The sequence below is a fragment of the Pelecanus crispus genome, chromosome 11, assembly GCF_030463565.1.
Source record: "Pelecanus crispus isolate bPelCri1 chromosome 11, bPelCri1.pri, whole genome shotgun sequence".
NCBI lineage: Eukaryota > Metazoa > Chordata > Aves > Pelecaniformes > Pelecanidae > Pelecanus > Pelecanus crispus.
Genome location: NC_134653.1, coordinates 24,121,532 through 24,134,396, shown reverse-complemented (window position 1 = coordinate 24,134,396; position 12,865 = coordinate 24,121,532). Strand labels below are relative to the sequence as shown.

General features: G+C 44.2%; 1 protein-coding gene across 1 annotated transcript in view; it reads left to right on the top strand.

Annotated features, from left to right (window-relative positions):
* The window catches only part of RNFT2 (ring finger protein, transmembrane 2), a 31,272-nt gene that overhangs the window by 9,387 nt on the left and 9,020 nt on the right, over window positions 1–12,865 (top strand). Inside the window, exon 5 of the mRNA XM_075718925.1 lies at window positions 14–167. Coding sequence (XP_075575040.1) covers window positions 14–167 — 154 coding nt within the window. The remainder of the gene's footprint in view (window positions 1–13; window positions 168–12,865) is intronic.

Here is a 12,865-nt window from a genome sequence, read left to right as displayed (position 1 = left end):
TCGTGCCTTTCAGCCTTATATTTCTGAAACCGAACCTTGAGAGGCTGGACTTCTTCGACCTGATGTGGATTGTGGGGATCGCAGACTTCGTACTGAAGTACCTCACTATCGCGTTGAAATGCCTAATTGTTGCCCTGCCTAAGATCATCCTAGCTGTCAAGTCAAAGGTAAGAGTCTCTTTTCTTCTTGATATACGGATGTTTGTCTTTTATAATCAGATACGTTTACAACATGTTTGCAGCATGAAATATGGGTGGAAGAATAAAAATAATAAAATCTCTGATAAAACTTTGGCAGAAAGTCCCCTGGGTAGTGAGTTTGGGGTTTTGAGCCATCTGCAGACCTGAGCAAGGGTTTGGTAATGCCAGTAAGTAATTAAAGTCCAGAGAGAGAGAGAGAGGGAAGCATTGCTTGAGAAGGAATAGGTACTAGCAGTGAGATAACTAGTACTTGTCTCTTCAGCTTTCCACTTGGGTCAAAGAAGTAACAGTATTAAATTGAAGATACTGATGCCACAAAAGACAGCAACAGTTCTAACCATGGGTGAAGAAGTATTTTAACTAAATGGTTAGCATACTTAAATGTTTATAAAATCGTATGTAGACCAAGCCTAACTTTTGAAACTTTCTCCCTACATTCTCTTTCTTGAAATACCTTTTCATATTTTTTTACTCTTAGAGATCTGTCATGCTGCCCCTTCCTCCACTTAGTAGTGTCTACATTTCAGTGGCAAATGTAGCAATGTGTATTATTTGCATTTGGTAAGGAAACTTTCTGGCAGCTGTTGGGATGAAAGGCACTATATAGATGCAAGATATTATCATTAATTGCTGAAAGTCTCAGGCAGGGCACTTAAGAGGATATCTAAACTGGGAATAGTTTTGCTTACAAATGACATGGGTGGCAGGGGAGTTGAGCAGTTTGTTCCTGCACAGCAGGGCTATTCGAGATGGTTATTAATTTATTTCTGGCGATTGTCCAGCTTTTTTTTTTCCCTTCTTCTTCTATTATTATTATTTTATTTTGGGAGATTAATGTGCTAGGTCAGACCATAATCCAGCCTGGGGAGGGAGGGAAAAGTGATGTGAATAGTCTTCCCAAGATAAATTGCAGTGTTGGAAAAGGTTCACAGCCTTTGCTTGCTTGTCTGAGAGCTATCCCAAGTACTCATTAATCCTTGTCGGGAGAGAAGAAAGAGAAGGGGTCTTTATTTGCAGCTACAGTGGGAGGCTGGTAAGATCACATCTGTCAAGGGCCTATAATGACTCGGAGCACAGATGCTTCATTTTTAATACCTTTTTCTGGATAGCAATATTTCTCACTTTTTTAAAGTCCCCTTTTTGTCTTAGGATGTTGTTGATGGTCTCACTGTCCCTTGACATCTAAGACTGCTGTTACCTACCACTATGGATCTGGATTTATTTTTTCCCCTCTCTCTACACTGCATCCATTAAGCTAACCAGGGATGAGATTTGATGTAACAAATTAAGCAAGATCAAACTGGGATGGGAGAGCTCCAAGAGAACCCCAGGATGCCATAGAAATTGTAATTGGTAACCACATAGCTGAGCTCTTTCCCTGATCCTGATGACCCAGCTTACTTCTACAGGCCAGCTCAATGCTACACATCTTATTTTTCAGATGAGTTTTTTTAAATGTAAGCTTTTTCTGAGTTAGAACAGTTCTATTGCACTTTAGGCACATTAACTTTGACCAAATTCTTACCAAGTTATTTGCTATCTTAATACTTGCCAGAAACAAAGTTATTCTCTTCCTCTCCATATGCTTGTAGTAGTGTTTCTGCTTGAAGCCTCACTTGTAGTTTATGAGCTTCTGGATGGCTGTCACTTAATGGTAGCAGCTAGCAAGCTGCTGGAGAAATATAAATTAAATTCACAGAGTAGAGCTAGAAGATTTTTTCAAGATACATATACTGAGAATTTTTCTGCTGATATAGCTAGTCAGAACAGCAGCCTCTAGCTCCCCATAATACAGGGCCTGAAGTGGAGATTGCTCTACTGTCGGGGATAGAGTTCAGCACAGCTGTGAATGGGATAGAGGTATTTAATCTTGAGCTTCCTTGCAGTACCTTCTTGCGGGCAGTAATAGATGATAAAACTTGACCGTGGATGGCATATCAGGGACTTTGATCATTCTGCACTCAACCTTTGAGCAGGCCCTTCTGATTTTCCTCATTTTGAAAGTTCAAAGGCACTTCCAAAGTTAGTCTGGCTTTTCATGCTGCTCCTTGAGATTCTAGTCTTCTCTGAATACTATGTAGTTTTCACTGATGCTTGCATAGCATTTCTAGTATGAGGCATCTCCTCTGAATGTCCTTCTTTTAAGTCTCTTACCTCTCCATATCCATTGTGATTGGAGCAAGATAGGATTCTTTTCTTTTACACATCGAAGTCTTCATATCTCCCCTCAGTCTTCTCTGTAGACTGAAGAACGTGAATTTTTTGAGTCTTTTCTCAGAGATTATTCATTCCAGATCTTATTATTCTCTTCTGGACTGTCTTCAGTCCTCCCTGTTTTCCAGACCATTTCTCCAGTCTGTCAAGATGAGTTTGGATTATAACCCTTCTTTCCAGTATGTTTATAGCCTTTCCCAGTTTAGTGTCAATTGCACATTTGATAAACCTACTTTGTTCCATCAAGATCACTAATGAGATTAGTGAATAGTACTAAACTCTGCCTAACCCAGATGCATCTTTCATTTTGACAGTGAACACATGAAAAATTCGGGCTAGAGCATTCAGTTCTCCCAGTCTAAGGTACCTGGGTCATATATTCCTAGTATGGCCCCATCACAGGAAGGGCAGCATTTGATTTGAGAACCATCTTGGATTTATAGTATCAGTTCATGCTTTAAAAACTGAGAAGAGGCAAACTGAAATTGAAAGGCAGAAAAAGAGGCTTTTCTTTGCAATCTGAATGCAGACAACAGTTAAAATGATGACTGCTTGAAGTGCGAAGCGTGAAGACTGCTATACAACTGAGAATACAACTAGCCAGAGTTCTCCAAGCTTGAATACCTCAGAAATGGAATATCTCTACAAGCAACCCCTCCAAAGAATGAGGGAAGACTGAAAATTTGACAAAATAATCCCAGCCTTTTCCAGGTTCCAAACCAGCCTGGAAAACAGAGGTGCCAAGAGAGGCTGTGAGACTAAAATCAGGCTGGAAGGAAGGGAAAGAAGAGTTTGCGAATAGGGGAGAAAAGCAGAAAATGGAAGGTAAACCCAGCATCAGACTCCAATCTTACACCTCTGCAATCAGTGGGATTTTGTGGGAGAAGGAGCATACCTGTGGCTAAAGATGTCCCTTCCTCCCCCATGAGCTGTGATGGGCACATCCAGCTGAGTACAAGTTTTAATAGCAGCTGGGCTCATAATTTCTTTGGAAGGGGGGCTTGGCTCCCACCCTGCATACTGAAGGCTCTCCATTAAAAAAGGCAAATAAGATCATTTGGTTCAATATAAAATGAATTAAAGTAAATTAAACTGCAGGAGCCATGTGGCCTGCAGAGGCCTCCATTGTTGTACACACATAAATGGCAGCTTTTCATTTTCACTGCTAAGGAATGACAGCTTGAGGGGGGTGGAATTAAAAATAAGGAAATAAATAATAAAAAGACACAGTTGCCAAAGATTTCGTTTAGGAAATCCCAGGTGCCTGCAAGTCTCCCATCCCCTCCTCATGCTGTTGTCAGCAATCTAAGCTAATATCCTGGAGAACAGAGTGAAGCATGGGGGGCAGGGGGAAGAAAGAAAACCAAACCAAAAGAACCGTAAGAAACTGGTATCCCAGGTTTTTCCCTATAAGGGAGAAAGATACCAAGGACACACTTTCTTCCAACAGTCTTAATGGCCGGTATATAAGAAAGGCCCTAAGTAAGAATTTTCTTTGCATGCTCAATACAGATGTGCAGCCAGGTTACAGGGGGATGCATTTCCAGGTGATTGAAAATTCAGAAGCAAAACACTAACATTTATTTGTTCAAAACATAGCATGAAATTACTATTGAATAAATACTTGTCAGTTTTGTTTGAAAGCTGGACCTAGACATTGCAAATGATTTTTTTTTTTTTTGTGGCAAAAGTGGCATTACTCATGTCAAGTTTTTTCTTCATGCTGTTCAAATGGTGTCAGGGACAAATGTACAAATACTAGTCCACACTAGCACTGTGGACTCCTCACTGCATCTTTGAAAATATTTGCTTGGTGGCTTTTTGGTTGGTTGGGTTTTTTGGTGCTTTTTTTTTTTTTTAAGTACCATCTCATCAAATCTGATTGGAGGAGATGTGGCCTGTATGTGGCAGCCATTCTTTACACAGTTTTGCACTTGGACTTTGGACCAGATACCTTTTTCAGGTGCATACCATGTTTCCTAGCATAGATGGTTACAGTAAACAGTTATAGATACCATAGATGGTTACAGTAAAAAAATGTGCCATGTAAACTGGCACATTAAGCTTTCCATATTCCTTCTGAGGCTGCACCTTGGACATGAAAGAGATACCAGAATGTCTTTTGCACAAAGTAGTATTATTTGGATCATTCAGCTGAAGCAAACTATCGTAAAGCAATGTATTACAGTGTCAGCGGATCTGTGATAACTGTTTTTTCTGAGAGCCTGAAGCTAGTAAGAGTTGATTTTGAGTAGCTGTAGTGCTCTTCATGTTCTAATGGAGCACAAGCATGTCCACAGTTGCTTTGGTTATCATGTCACCACCTGTTTCTGTCTCTGTGCACAGCCATGTATAATTAAACAGTTATTGTAAGGAAAATGAGTGCTTACCTTATAATGATTAGAATCGTTCCTCAGTCTGTCTCCATCTTGTGTCAGAGCTCAACTCCATGGGATACCACGGTCCAAAGTCCTGGTGCCCAGCCTTTCTCACTGGGCAGACCGACCCTTCCTCCATCACATGATTAGTTGCATGTGCAGAAGTTTTATGCTCTTTGAGCGACAAGCTCTTCTTGCACTAGGCGTGCATGTAGAACAACCCATGACATAGAACAAAGTCCATCGTTCTGCATGAGGGGAAAGAAGGCAAGCTGGAGCAGTTTGCTGCTGCCAGAGCACTTTCTCTAGGCCACAGCCTCTTCCAGAAGGCTCATTAGGAGAGAAGGTGCCAGAGGGAAGTTGTGTTAATTGTGATGGTGATGACAGCAGGCCTTTTAATGTGTCTGCAACCTCTCTTTCATCATGGGACCAGGTATTTATCAACCATTTAACATGAAGTTTGTGTACATTTTTTTTTTTTGTCCTGAGAAAAACAGGATCTCTTGGAGCATTTGAGTCTTCTAGATGCTGATCAAAAAATACGGAAGCATTAAAACAGGCACTGGGAGCAGGCACATAGATGATGTATTACAAAAAATATCTGGGTAAAGATCTTCCTGTTCCTTGTCTGTGCTCTCCTGTACTGTGCAATATGCAAGTTAATCCTAGTCTTCTCTAACAGTGTGGCTAAAGTGGTGTTTCCAGATGGTTGATAGCCTATCCTCTCGTTACCCTCTCCTTGATGATCTTGGATGCTATGTGGGGGAACTCACTCAGAAATAAATTCACTCTTCTTGGACAACAGTCTGAGCTTTGATCCTCTAGCGCCACAGGAACTATGTCCCTATTGCAGCCTGGGACAGATGTGGTGTCCCAGAGCCAGAAGTGTGGGATTTATTACTTATGAAAGAAAAAGACTCACCAAAGCATAAGACTAGGTACTGAGGAACTGGGACTCTTTTCTGTGCCTCTTCTTAACACACTTTGAAAGTCACTGCTGCTAAACTTTTTTAAAGGAACCATTGCTCTTAGGTGCTTTCCAAGTTTAACTTTCCAGTTTAAGATATCCAAGATGTGACTTTCAGAAGTGCTGTGCGCTAACTAAAAATCTAATTTTCCCCTCTAGTCCGACCTTGGAATTACTCCTCATTAGTCTTGCATGGATTTTCACCAGCATCCTCTGTGCCACAATCCTGTTTACTGCTCTTACCCAACACTTTTCTTATATTGGCAGTATGACCTGAAATCTCAGCAGAGCCTGCTCTCCTCTAATCCAAATTGCCAGCAGGTCTCAAAAGTTTTTTCTAGCATCTTCCTGTTTCAGAATATGTCCTAATGCTGCTGGCAACAGAACAAGTGAGACTTGGAACTTCCCTTGAGTGCTAATCACAACTTACAGCTGCCTCATTGCAACTTCTCTCACTTCTCTTACATCCCATTTTAATTCCGCTGTGTAAAACCTTCGCATGCCTTTCTGTTTCCTTCTGTGGAGGCACACATGCACACTTATGCAAAGCCTTATGTCAAAAGAGACTACAAAGTCAATGGCAAGGTAGGCTATGTGGGAATTAGCATTGCTTCTGCAGCTGTAATTTGCCCCCTTTGGTGTGTATATATTGTTATTCAATTTTTAATTATGTGATTCCATGTTATTTTTCTGTAAGACTTCTTCCATCTATCACCAGTGTATACTGTGTCCCACGGATGAAGCAAGGTGAGGTATTGAAAGAAGCTGTTGTAGAAACTGGAAAGTGCATAGAGAACAAAGAGACCATTGGAAGAAGAAGAATGTTCTACAAGTTAAAGTTGAATGCTACACTGGAGAATTAAATTCCGTCTTTTTCTTTGCCAGTTAATTCCTAGGTGATTCTAGAAAAGCTGTGGACAGCTGTGTACAGGTTTAACTTCTAATGGTAATATGATCTATAAAATTAAGTGCTTTATAAAAAGTCTAATCTCGGCTTAGACACCAAAACAACCTTACCTTAACCTTAGTCCTCCCATGTCTCAAGTTTTCATTTAGAAAATGCAGAGAATAGCTGTCCCTTATGTCAGTCAGCAATATGAAAATGTTTGTTGGTTTTTTTTAAAATATTTTACTGTAGTGGTGACATCAGAAAAAGACTGAAGAAATTTTAGTAATTTTCTACTCTGAGCAGAGCTCAAATAGCATGAAGTGATAGGATACAGATCTGCCATCAAATAGTAAGGGTATAACAAAATACTGAAGTCACATGCTTAATGACTACCACTCACCCTCTGGGAAAAAATAGTATGTATTCACATCATTACAGACTGTATAATACTGCATGTACAGAAGGGAAAATGCAATTTTATGAAAAACTGAATTCTGCTCTTCCAAAATAAGTGCTTGATTTAAAGTGTAAAAATGGTCTTTCTATGTGGTGAGGAAGATAGAGGAAAATGGAGGGTTATACTTGAGTCATTGATTTAGTTTTTAACAAAGCATTCTGGAAAAAAAAAAGCAATCAACATTTCACCATGTGGTATCACAAGGCTCATCAGCAGAGTTGCTATAATTAGATCCACAGCACAGTCCTCTGCCACTAGTGCTAATGAAGTGTTTGATAACAGTAGTAGTAGACTGTCAGCTTTTACAGTAACTGACCCTACAGAGGAAGTGGGGTAAGCACTCCTTACATTTTAGTCAGGCTTAACTCCAACCTGTTGCAAGGACTTGATGAGAGCAGAGCAGGGACTCTTTTCTGGTATCTGACTCTACCTTAACCAGGAGCTGTAATTTCAGGTAATATCCTATTTAATCTCTGCAGTCCAGCAAGGTGATATGCTTGTGCTGGAGGGCTGGCTCCTGTCAGTCATGTCCAGTCATGCACTGGGGCTGGCTCACAGGCTCACCAAAAATAGCTTTTGCCATTCTTAGAGAGCTGTTCAATCTCTGTAGTGTGTATTCAAGAGAAGATTCCCAGATTTACATGGATTTTTATGAAATAGGAAAGCTCTCCTAACAGGGGCAGGCCTTGCCTTGTTTCAAGCTGTTGTTCCAAGTCAGATGCACAGGAGAAGTAATTGTATTTGTGCTTAATATAACACACAGTTCTTCCTAATCTTGGTGAGAAATAGCTGAAATCCTTTATCTGAAGTTTCCAGACAAAATCCAGCTTGAGACAAAGATTTGGCTTTGAAAACTTCAACCTAGATAGCCAAGATATAACAAAGCTGAAAAGCAGAAGACAGGTATATTGAGTGTGCTGACAAGTGATGGGTGCCGCCAGCAATAAGTTACTGCTATCGGAAGGCTAAATTTTGCTCCTGAAATTATAGGGAAGAACTCTTGTTTTCTAAGCTTCTGGCTCAGAAGGAAGACTCCATAGAATCATAGAATCATTTAGGTAGGAAAAGATCTCTACGATCATCCAGTCCAACCATTAACCTACACTACCAAGTCTACTCTAAACCAATCAAGGGTAGACTAGACTAAACCATGTCCCAAAGTGCCACATCTACCGGGTTTTTGAACACTTCCAGGGATGGTGACTCCACCACCTCTCTGGGCAGCCTGTTCCAATTCTTGACCACCCCTTCCGTAAAGAAATTTTTCCTAATTTCCAGTCTAAACCTCCCCTGGCGCAGCTTAAGCCCATTTCCTGTCGTCCTATCACTAACTACTTGGGAGAAGAGACTAACACCCACCTCACTACAACCTCCTTTCAGGTAGTTGTAGAGAGTGATAAGGTTTCCCCTCAGCCTCCTCTTCTCTAAGCTAAACAGTCCCAGTTCCCTCAGCCACTCCTCATAAGGCCTGTGCTCCAGACCCTTCACCAGCCTTGTTGCCCTTTTCTGAACATGCTCCAGCACCTCAATGTCTTTCTTGTATTGAGGGGCCCAAAACTGGACACAGTATTCCAGGTGCGGCCTCACCAGTGCCGAGTACAGGGGGACAATCACCTCCCTGCTCCTGCTGGCCACACTATTCCTGATACAGGCCAGGATGCTGTTGGCCTTCTTGGCCACCTGGGCACACTGCTGGCTCATGTTCAGCCGGCTGTCAACCAACACCCCCAGGTCCTTTTCAGCCAGGCAGCTTTCCAGCCACTCTTCCCCAAGCCTGTAGCGTTGCATGGGGTTGTTGTGCCCGAAGTGCAGGACCCGGCACTTGCCCTTGTTAAACCTCATACAGCTGGCCTCGGCCCAACAATACAGCCTGTCCAGGTCCCTCTGCAGGGCCATCCTACCCTCCAGCAGACTGACACTCCCACCCAGTTTGGTGTCATCTGCAGACTTACTGAGGGTGCACTCAATCCCCTCATCCAGATCATCGATAAAGATATTAAACAAGGCTGGCCCCAAAACAGAGCCCTGGGGAACACCGTTCGTGACCGGCTGCCAACTGGACTTAACTCCATTTACAACTACTCTCTGGGCTCGGCCACCCAACCAGTTTTTACCCAGCGAAGACTACGCCCGTCCAAGCCATGAGCTGCCAGCTTCCCAAGGAGAATATTGTGGGAGACGGTGTCAAAAGCTTTGCTAAAGTCCAGGTAAATGACCTCCACAGCCTTTCCATCATCTACCAGGCAGGTCACCAGGTCATAAAAGGAGATCAGGTTGGTCAAGCAGGACCTGCCTTTCATGAAGCCATGCTGGCTGGTCCTGATCCCCTGGTTGACCTGCACTTGCCTGTTGAGTTCACTCAAGATGAACCTCTCCATAATCTTTCCCGGCACTGAGGTCAGGCTGACAGGCCTGTAGTTTCCTGGGTCCTCCTTCTGGCCCTTCTTGTAGATGGGCGTCACATTGGCAAGCCTCCAGTCATCAGGGACCTCCCCTGTTATCCAGGACTGCTGATAGATGGTGGAAAGTGGCTTGGCAAGCTCCTCTGCCAGCTCCCTCAGTACTCTTGGGTGGATCCCATCCAGCCCCACAGACTTGTGAGCATCCAGGTGGCATAGCAGGTCATTAACTGCTTCCTCCTGGACTATGAGGGCTCCATTCTGGTCCCCATCCCTATCCTCTAGCTCAGGGGCCTGAGTACCCTGGGGATGACCGGTCTGGCTGTTAAACACAGAGGCAAAGAAGGCGTTAAGTACCTCAGCCTTTTCCTTGTCCTCGGTGACAATGTTCCCCCCCACATCCAGCAAAGGATGGAGATCCTCCTTGGCTCTCCTTTTATTGGTAATGTACTTACAAAAACATTTTTTATTATCTTTTACAGCATTGGCCAGATTGAGTTCTAGCTGGGCTTTTGCCTTTCTAATTTCCTCCCTGCAGGACCTAACAAGATCCCTGTACTCCTCCTGAGTTGCCTGCCCCTTCTTCCAAAGGCGGTAGACTCTCCTTTTTTCCCTGAGTCCCCGCAAAAGCTCCCTATTCAGCCAGGCCGGTCGTTTTCCCCGCCGGTTGGTCTTACGGCACGCGGGGACAGCCCGCTCCTGCACCCTTAAGACTTCCTTCTTGAAGAAGGCCCAGCCTTCCTGGACCCCTTTGCCTTTCAGGACTGCCTCCCAAGGGACTTTCCCAGCCAGGGTCCTGAACAGGCCAAAGTCTGCCCTCTGGAAGTCCATAGTAACAGTTTTGCTGACCCTCCACTTGGCATCACCCAGAATCAAGAACTTTATCATATTGTGGTCGCTAAGCCCGAGACGGCCTCTGACCACGACATTTCCCACAAGTCCTTCTCTGTTAGTAAACAGCAGGTCAAGCGAGGCACATCCCCTGGGAGGCTCGCTTACCAGCTGTGTCAGAAAGTTATCCCCCACATGTTCTAGGAACTTTTGAGACTGTTGCCTCTTTGCTGTATGGTATTTCCAGCAGATGTCCGGCAAGTTGAAGTCGCCCACAAGAACAAGGGCTAGCGATTGCGAGACCTCTGCCAGCCACTTATAGAACGCCTCATCTACTTCTACATCCTGGTTGGGTGGTCTATAACAGACTCCCAACAGGACATCCGCCTTGCTGGCCTTCCCCCTCATCCTTACCCATAAGCACTTGACCTTGTCATCACCACTATCAAGCTCTGTACAGTCAAAACACTCCCTAACATACAGAGCCACCCCACCGCCTATCCCTTCTGAAGAGCTTATAGCCATCCAGTGCAGCACTCCAGTCATGAGAGTTGTCCCACCATGTTTCTGTGATGGCGACTATGTCATAGCCATTCTGCTGCACAAGGGCTTCCAGCTCCTCCTGTTTGTTGCCCATGCTACGTGCATTGGTGTAGATGCACTTGAGCCGGGCTATCGATTTCACCCCCAATGTTGCCATGCCGCGCCTGGGCTCCTCACTAGCGGGCCCATTTATATCCCCTTCCCCCTTCAAACCTAGTTTAAAGCCCTCTCAATGAGTCCCGCCAACTCATGGGCAAGAATCCTTTTCTCCTTTGGAGACAGCCGATCTCCATCAGCCGCCAGCAGGCCTGGTGCCGTGTAAACCTCCCCGTGATCGAAAAACCCAAAGTTCCACCGATGGCACCAGCCTCTGAGCCACCTGTTAGTCAGGTGAGTTTTCCCATTCCTTTCAGCACTCTTAGCTGCCACTGACGGGATTGAGGAAAACACTACCTGCGCTCCCGATCCTGCGACCAATCGCCCCAGTGCCCTGAAGTCCCTCTTCATTGCTTTAGGACTTCTCTGTGTAATCTCACTTCTGCTGCAGCCCTTTGTAGAATTACTTCTGACTTTCTAGGCACTTTTCCTAGTTTAAAAAAGGGCTGGTGTGTTGCACTGAGGACTGTAAGCATTTACTGTAGCACTAGTTCTCTTCTAAATGATGCTCAGCTGTCCTTGTATTGCTTCCCTTCTCCTAGGTGCAATCACTCTAAGCTTATCACCAGGCCTCTCTTAAATGGTCAAATGGGTGGTGTTCATGGACTGGATAGAGAGATGCATCCATTTAAAACTTAACTGCACTCTTGTAAGGGTGTTAACAAGTATCTAGCTGTTAAGATAGCCTGATACCCTGCAGTTGCCATTGAAAACTGAAGATCTGTATTAGATAAAGGAATTCCGAAAGCTTTGTAAAGGATGGAGATTTTGTAATTAGAAAATTGAAATTTGTTGCTTGCTGCATGTTTGTTTTAGAGCCACACTCTGCCACTTCCAATTCCACAGCCTGTCTGGACCTCTAGGGCTGCCTGTGACCCATCTTTCCTTACGTCTTGCTGTGGGCTTTAGTGTTTTTAGCACCTCAAAAGCTACTGTTGTAGAAGAGTTTCGGCTTTGATGCCCCAAATGCTGAATCCAGAAGTTCCATCTGATGCAATGAGGAAGTAAGCAGTGACCTGTCCCAGTCCAGCCTGCTAGGGAAGCAAGGCTAAATAAAAGAAGATGAGCGTGAGCCTGGTGGGAGGAACAAGTCAGAGAAGGCAAACAGTTTGCTGCCTTTAGCTTGCTGGTAGCTTTCATCAGAGCTGGCTGAGGAGGGGGAGGCGGAGAACTGCCTGTGTGAAGGGAAGGAAGTGACAGCGTAGTCATTAGCAGACTGCGACCCTCTGTCACAGGGGCTCCTGAAATAAACGATGATTGTATTGAAGCATGAGGCTGGATAGAGACCTCTGTGCTAATTTAATAAATTGCTTGCATTTAGGACCCCAGATTGTTGCTGTTACATTTTTGCTATGTGATGCCACCTGGGATTAACAAGGAGGAGGGGATGGGGGGAGAGGAAGAAAGCAGCCCAGGTCCGTTAGCAACCGCTGCTGTGACCTCACTCCTTGTCCCGGGGGGGATATGAGATCATGAGAATGCCAGAGCTCTCTGAAGGATTCGATTTGTTCAGTACAACAGGATGGCCTGCCGAGTGATCTCATCTCTGAGACCCTAGGGAAGGACGCTAGCTGCTGCTAGCCTTGTGGACTGCAGAGGACTTAATCCCTGCTCCAAATCTCACCAATTAACGATTGACCTGTGATGACATCACTGATGACAAAGCTAACTGGGACAACACAGCAAAATTCCAGGGGAATTTCCCCTTCTCTGTGATCTTATCAAATAAAAGAATTTTGACATGTCAAAACCAAATCTTTCAGTCCAGATAATGTCACTGCAGATTAAGCATAGCTCTGGGCTCACAGCTTGCACTGACCTAGTGCCCTGT